The sequence below is a fragment of the Somniosus microcephalus genome, chromosome 31, assembly GCF_052327205.1.
Source record: "Somniosus microcephalus isolate GS21.2 chromosome 31, FLI_Smic_1.0, whole genome shotgun sequence".
NCBI lineage: Eukaryota > Metazoa > Chordata > Chondrichthyes > Squaliformes > Somniosidae > Somniosus > Somniosus microcephalus.
Genome location: NC_141017.1, coordinates 40,768,768 through 40,776,432, shown reverse-complemented (window position 1 = coordinate 40,776,432; position 7,665 = coordinate 40,768,768). Strand labels below are relative to the sequence as shown.

Below are 7,665 nucleotides of genomic sequence, written 5' to 3'. Positions count from 1 at the left end.
CAAAGGTTTTAAACAACGAATGTGTGACGTGAGCTGTGGGCTCTCGACATTTGAGAAATAACAACTCATCTCCGGGCGTTCTATTTTTAAGGACTTTTGCTTTGTGCGAGTTTGATGAGAATGATTTTTAATATCTTGTTTGAGAAGTTACAATGGAGGCGTGCGTTCAGTGTGAAGCCTCCTCACTCGTAGAGACCTTTACCGAGGTCCTAACACTGCTCATTAAAGCATCCGTCTCCTGTTGTGTGTTGTGACAGCTCTGTAATGACATCTCTTTATCAGATGTGAGCCAGGGTTTAACTGGAGCGAGCTGTGAGCGAGGGGAGTCTGAGAGTCTCAGCCCAGCGCCGGGACCAGTCTCTCTCCTCTCCCCTCTCCTCTTCCCCCTCAGGCTCACCGGACAGGACAGCAGATCCCGGGCGATGCCGAAGCTTTGCTTCACCCTCGCTGTCTGGCTGCTCATCTCCGACTTCCCGCTGGAGGCCGGGGCTCGGAATCCCGCTCTCGGAGTGAAACTCTGCGGCAGAGAGTTTATCCGGGCAGTCATTTTCACCTGCGGAGGTTCCAGGTGGAAAAGGACCGGGATAAACACACCAGGTAAGAATGACCAGGAGAGCATTTCATCTGTAACACCAGGTGTTAAATATCACCCAGCGCAGCATGGAAACTCCAGCAGGTGGGTTACCCGCTGGTGGCGGATCCCAGTGGATTACCCGCTGGCGACAGATCCCAGTGGATTACCCGCTGGCGACAGATCCCATTGGATTACCCGCTGGTGACAGATCCCAGTGGATTACCCGTGGGTGGCGGATCCCGGTGGATTACCCGCTGGTGGCGGATCCCTGTGGATTACCCGCTGGTGGTGGATCCCAGTGGATTACCCACTGCTGACAGATCCCAGTGGATTACCCGCTGGTGACAGATCCCAGTGGATTACCCGCTGGTGACAGATCCCAGTGGATTACCCACTGGTGACAGATCCCAGCAGATTATCCGCTGGTGACAGATCCCAGTGGATTACTCGCTGTTGACAGATCCCAGTGGATTACCCGCTGCTGACAGATCCCAGTGGCTTACCCGCTGCTGACAGATCCCAGTGGATTACCCGCTGGCGACAGATCCCAGTGGATTACCCGCTGGTGACAGATCCCAGCAGATTACCCGCTGGTGACAGATCCTAGCGGATTACCCGCTGGTGACAGATCCCAGTGGATTACCCGCTGGTGACAGATCCCAGCGGATTACTCGCTGCTGACAGATCCCAGTGGATTACCCGCTGGCGACAGATCCCAGTGGATTACCCGCTGGTGACAGATCCCAGCGGATTACCCGCTGGCGACAGATCCCAGCAGATTACTCGCTGCTGACAGATCCCAGTGGATTACCCGCTGGTGACAGATCCCAGCGGATTACCCACTGGTGACAGATCCCAGCAGATTATCCGCTGGTGACAGATCCCAGCGGATTACTCGCTGCTGACAGATCCCAGTGGATTACCTGCTGGTGACAGATCCCAGTGGATTACCCGCTGGTGACAGATCCCAGTGGATTACCCGCTGACGACAGATCCCAGTGGATTACCCACCCGCTGGGGAGGACCACGCAGTGGTTCCACAAGGGGGCTGCAATTGGGACTAGGATTGGGCTCAGTGCCCTGGGCTAGGCAGTGGTGTAAATCAGTCAGGATTCCCCAGAGTTCTGTCATGTCAGACTGACACACTCGCTCGTGACCCTGTGATTGTGAGTTGTGGTGTCGGACTGACACACTCGCTCGTGACCCTGTGATTGTGAGTTGTGGTGTCGGACTGACACACTCGCTCGTGACCCTGTGATTGTGAGTTGTGGTGTCGGACTGACGCACTCGCTCGTGACCCTGTGATTGTGAGTTGTGGTGTCGGACTGACACGGTTAATGTTGAGTCTTGTATCAAGCGCTGCCCCTGCCAGGTGCACTTGCAGTTTGCAGGCTTCCTCTGTTGGTTTGTGGTGTGTGATGCGCTGGGATGCTGAAGCGTAAGTCGAGTTCACTGCCGTTTGCTGAGGCGGGATATAGTGAAACGAGGTCATAGCAGCAGCACAGGGCCTTATAAATAATCCAAACCACAAGAGAGATTATCAGTTTACAATTACAACTAGTATACAGACCATAAAAACTGTCAGAAAAGCATTGACTGAAAGCTTTATCTGATTTAAATTATTGTTAGTCGCTCTCACCTGGGACAGGAGCAAGTGCTGTACAGGTTCCCCTCAGTGCTCCTGGGCTAGGAAGGGGTAAATTCAGCCAGGGCTTCCTCTCCCGATCACTTTCCAGTCCAGTCATTCCTGCTGCCAAGAGTATGTGTTGAGAACAGAGTGGGGTTCGACTGCAAGGCCCCCGTGGTTGAATAGTCTTCCAGCTCTCACCGTGTGGGCTCAATGTGGGTGAAGCACTGGGGGGTGAGACAGCAGGAAGCTCTCACTGAGCCTGGGGTGCAGTGAATATATCCCCGCATCTCCCGCCGCCCTCGCTACTGATAGAGTTCAGATCAGCCAGGATCTAATAAAATGGCAGGACGGGCTCAAGGGGCTGAACGGGCCTCCTGTTCCTGTGATTGTTCTAAATGTGCTGGAGAAGGGTTGAAATCCTGAACTTACTGCAAACCAGCTTTTAGTTGTTTGGATTATTTGGAGATTGATTAATGATCATTTCCGTGTGTGTTGATGTGTCTCAATAATTCCGAGACTCGAAGGTAGCAGAACAAAACAAGGCTTTTATTAACTTAGAACGAAACACGTAAGCGAGAGAGATGTCGTCCTTCTGGAGATTGGGGCTAGACTGAAGTTAGCTTACAAACGGGGCCAGGTATGGGCGGAGCCCTACACACAGCACATTCCAGTATACAATACAGCACATTCCAGTACACAATACAATGAGGTCTGGGGGAAGGGAAATGACACTGAAACCGATCTCAGTCACAGGCAGTGATGAATGGAAATATTTCATCACATGTGTTAAGGATTGTGATCTGTTTCTCTTCCAGACGTTCCCGAGCCCATCGCCCACTTGGAGCAGACTGCAGAAGATTCCAATCCCGACAGCTGGAATCTTGCTGGTGATGTCACCAACTACGAGCCTGAGAGCTGGAGAGTCCTGGTGGGATTTGGGGAGGAGGGTCGGAGCAGGAGGAGCATCTCTGATGATGTGTTGCAGGCTTTGAGGAGCACCGACAGGAAGGGGAGGGACGTGGTGGTGGGTCTGTCCAATGCCTGCTGTAAGTGGGGCTGCACCAAGAGTGAGATCAGCTCACTCTGTTGGAGTCCCCGCTGCACCATCGACCCCCCTTCAACATGCAACACCGAAACTGACTCAATCCGTGCAAACACCTCGCATGCAAAGATCCCACTCCTGAACTCTCCACGCCACTCGGATACAAGGCATGTGTGGCAGTTTGAGACAGACATTGTTAGTGTAAGTGTTGGCTGTTCCAGTGTTTGCCAGAGTTCCGTTTCTCAGTTTTCCATTGTGTTTCTCCAATGTTTCACACCATCACCACCACATGCTCACATCATCTTCGTACGGTCTGCTTTTAATAAAAAAGTCATTCAGTCACCACAGTCTGAATTGTCAATGTTCAGGTGGCAGTGTTTGATTCATTTCCCTTTGTTATGAGAAAGTTGTTAATTGGTCTGAAATAACAACAGAAACGCTGGAAAAACTCAGCAGGTCAGGCAGCATCCATGGAGAGGGAAACAGAGTTAACATTTCAGGTCGAAGACCCTTCGTCAGAACTCTCTGATTCCTGGTGTAACCGTCTCAGTGTTAGGGAGTTCCAGGATTTTGACCCAGCGATGATAAAGGAACGGCCGATATATTTCCAAGTCAGGATGGTGCGACTCGACCCTGTATCAATCCCAAACAAATCCCACTGCCCCACCCTCTCCCCATAGCCCTGTATCAATCCCAAACTAATCCCACTGCCCCACTCTCTCCCCATAGCCCTGTATCAATCCCAAACTAATCCCACTGCCCCACTCTCTCCCCATAGCCCTGTATCAATCCCAAACTAATCCCTCTGCCCCGCTCTCCCCCCATAGCCCTGTATCAATCCCCAACTAATCCCACTGCCTCACTCTCTCCCCATAGCCCTGTATCAATCCCAAACTAATCCCACTGCCCCGCTCTCTCCCCATAGCCCTGTGTCAATCCCAAACTAATCCCACTGCCCCACTCTCTCCCCATCGCCCTGTATCAATCCCAAACTAATCCCTCTGCCCCGCTTTCCCCCCATAGCCCTGTATCAATCCCAAACTAATCCCTCTGCCCTGCTCTCCCCCCCATAGCCCTGTATCAATCCCAAACTAATCCCTCTGCCCTGCTCTCCCCCCCATAGCCCTGTATCAATCCCAAACTAATCCCACTGCCCCGCTCTCTCCCCATAGCCCTGTATCAATCCCAAACTAATCCCACTGCCCCGCTCTCTCCCCATAGCCCTGTATCAATCCCAAACTAATCCCACTGCCCCGCTCTCTCCCCATAGCCCTGTATCAATCCCAAACTAAGAGATTCTGAGGGGGATTGACAGGGTCGATGCTGAGAGATTGTTTCCCCTGGCTGGAGTGTCTAGAACTAGGGGGCATAGTCTCAGGATAAGGGGTCGGCCATTTAAGACTGAGATGAGGAGGAGTTTCTTCACTCAGAGGGTGGTGAATCTTTGGAATTCTCTGCCCCAGAGGGCTGTGGATGCTGAGTCTTTGAGTATATTCAAGGCTGAGATAGATTTTTAGACTCTAGGGGAATCAAGGAATATGGAGATCGGGCAGGAAAGTGGAGTTCAGGTGGATGATCAGCCATGATCTTATTGATTGGTGGAACAGGCTCAAGGAACCTATTTCTTATGTTCTTAATCCTACTACCTCCCCATAGCCCGATATCTCCTTGTGCTTTGAATATTTATCCAATTCCGTGCTCCAGCCACCCTCTGTGGAAAGATTTCTCTCCGAACCTCTCTGCTCACTCTCTTAAATTGATGACCCCTCAACACCGACTCCCGACCAGAGGAAATAGTCTTTCCCCAGTCACTCTATCAAAACTCATAATCTTAAAACCTCCATTAAATCTCCTCTCCGCCTTCTCTGCTCCAGTGGGAACAGTCCCAGTATCTCGGGTCTCTCCTCATAACCAGAGTTTCCCATTCCTGGCATCATCCTGGTGAATCTACACCGTCCGCTCTGTGTGGTTTTAATGTCCTTTCTATAATAGGACACACAAAATGGCTCACAGTACTGTGCCTGGTCCAAATGTATCATTGCCTGAATGGGAATCTATGCCCCGCCTCTCTGTCGAAGCTGTTAGTCGCCTCTGCTAAGAACATAAGAACATAAGAAGTAGGAGCAGGAGTAGGCCATACGGCCCCTCGGGCCTGCTCCGCCATTCAATAGGATCATGGCTGATCCGAACCTAGACTCACGTCCACTTCCCTGCCCGCTCCCTGTAACCCCTTATTCCCTTACCAGCTAGGAAACTGTCTGTCTCCGTTTTAAATTTATTTAATGTCGCAGCTTCCACAGCTCTCTGGGGTAGCAAATTCCATAGATTTACTACCCTCTGAGTGAAGAAGTTTCTCCTCATCTCAGTTTTGAAAGGGCAGCCCCTTATTCTAAGATTATGCCCCCTAGTTCTAGTCTCACCCATCAATGGAAACATCCTCCCCACATCCACCCGATCAAGCCCCCTCACAATCTTATATGTTTCGATAAGATCGCCTCTCATTCTTCTGAATTCCAATGAGTAGAAGCCCAACCTACTCAACCTTTCCTCATACGTCAACCCCCCTCTCTGGAATCAACCGAGTGAACCTTCTCTGAACTGCCTCGAGAGCAAGTATATCTTTTTTTAAATATGGAAACCAAAACTGCATGCAGTATTCCAGGTGTGGCCTCACCAATACCCTGTATAACTGCAGCAAGACTTCCCTGCTTTTATACTCCATCCCCCTTGCAATAAAAGCCAAGATTCCATTGGCCTTCCTGATCACCTGCTGCACCTGCATACTAACCTTCTGTGTTTCATGCACCAGGACCCCCAGATCCCTTTGTACTGTAACACTTTGCAGTTTCTCTCCATTTAGATAATAACTTGCTCTTTGATTTTTTCTGCCAAAGTGCATAACCTCACACTTTCCAACATTATATTCCATCTGCCAAATTTTTGCCCACTCACTTAGCCTGTCTATGTCCTTTTGCAGGTTTTTTATGTCCTCCTCACTCACTGCTTTCCCTCCTATCTTTGTATCGTTGGCAAACTTGGATACGTTGCACTCGGTCCCTTCCTCCAAATCATTAATATAGATTGTAAAGAGTTGGGGTCCCAGCACCGACCCCTGCGGAACACCACTAGTTACTGATTGCCAGCCAGAGAATGAACCATGTATCCCAACTCTGTTTTCTGTTAGCCAATCCTCCACCCATGCCAGTACATTGCCCCCAATCCTGTGATTTTTTATCTTGTGCAGTAATCTTTTGTGTGGCACCTTGTCAAATGCCTTTTGGAAGTCCAAATACACTACATCCACTGGTTCCCCTTTATCCACCCTGTTCGTTACGTCCTCAAAGAATTCGAGCAAATTTGTCAAACATGACTTCCCCTTCGTAAAACCATGCTGACTCTGTCCGATTAAATTATGTTTATCCAAATGTCCTGTTACTGCTTCCTTAATAATGGACTCCAACATTTTACCAACCACAGATGTTAGGCTAACTGGTCTATAGTTTCCAGCCTTTTGTCTGCCTCCCTTTTTAAATAAGGGCGGTACATTAGCAGTCCTCTTTGGCTCGGGTCCATTTTGTTGATTATCTGTGAAGCGTCTAACTAAATGCGAGTTGTTGTTGAGTTCTAATCATTTTTTTCTGAAGCATTTACTTTTCTCCAGTTACCTTTAATGATTGTCCCTGCTCTAGTTCTCTGACAGTCTCACTCCCAGCATCATTTGTAAACACTGACACAATATAAGTGGCCCCGATATTTACAGGGCGGGTGCGAGGCAAGGTTCCGGGCAAGGGTCCGGCGGAGTGTGGTAGTACGGGGGAAACCCCGTGAGGTCGGGGACACGGAGGTCCAGAATTTAAGGGCTGAACCTCATGATCATTTTCTTCCTCCATTCCCCACACAGTCCCCAGCCAAATTGACAGGCTAGAAAACCAGCGGCACGAGGCTGCGGGCGGGGACCGCGGGAGGAGGAAGGGATGGAGAGGTCGGTGCTTGGGGAGGGGGAACAGAGAGGCCACAATCAGTAGAAGGGAGGCGGAAGGCTTCCCTGAGGGGCCTGGGGGAGCACTCCAGCTCCTCCTGGCCCACAAGGAGTGTTATAAAAAGCACTTGCCTTCTGGAGCCGGCAGCTCCCAACTCCATTTCACTGCTGGGTTTCCCAAGCCCTGGGATACCCAGCTAGTAGCAGATAAATTTAAATCAGTCTCCCAATTGCGCTGTGGGAGCTGGATTTGCTTTTTGTGGTATATATCAATGATCTAGACTTGAATATAGGGGGTATGATTAAGAAGTTTGCAGATGATACTAAAATCGGCCGTGTGATTGATACTGAAGAAGGAAGCTGTACACTGCAGGAAGATATCAATAAATTGGTCAGGTGGGCAGAACAGTGGCAAATGGAATTCAATCCGGAGAAGTGTG

General features: G+C 50.2%; 1 protein-coding gene across 1 annotated transcript; it reads left to right on the top strand.

Annotated features, from left to right (window-relative positions):
- Positions 1–422: 422 nt before the first annotated feature.
- rln3a (relaxin 3a) lies at positions 423–3,713 on the top strand. Its single transcript, XM_085971433.1, has 2 exons — positions 423–597; positions 3,020–3,713. The coding sequence occupies exons 1-2, from the start codon at positions 423–425 to the stop codon at positions 3,646–3,648; spliced, it is 804 nt and encodes a 267-aa protein (XP_085827559.1). The 3' UTR covers positions 3,649–3,713.
- Positions 3,714–7,665: the final 3,952 nt, after the last annotated feature.

Excerpts from the sequence above, each read along its gene's own strand:
- rln3a (XM_085971433.1), top strand. The coding sequence starts at position 423 with ATGCCGAAGCTTTGCTTCACCCTCGCTGTCTGGCTGCTCATCTCCGAC. Across the intron at positions 598-3,019 it reads GACCGGGATAAACACACCAG|ACGTTCCCGAGCCCATCGCC; the intron begins GTAAGAATGACC and ends TTTCTCTTCCAG.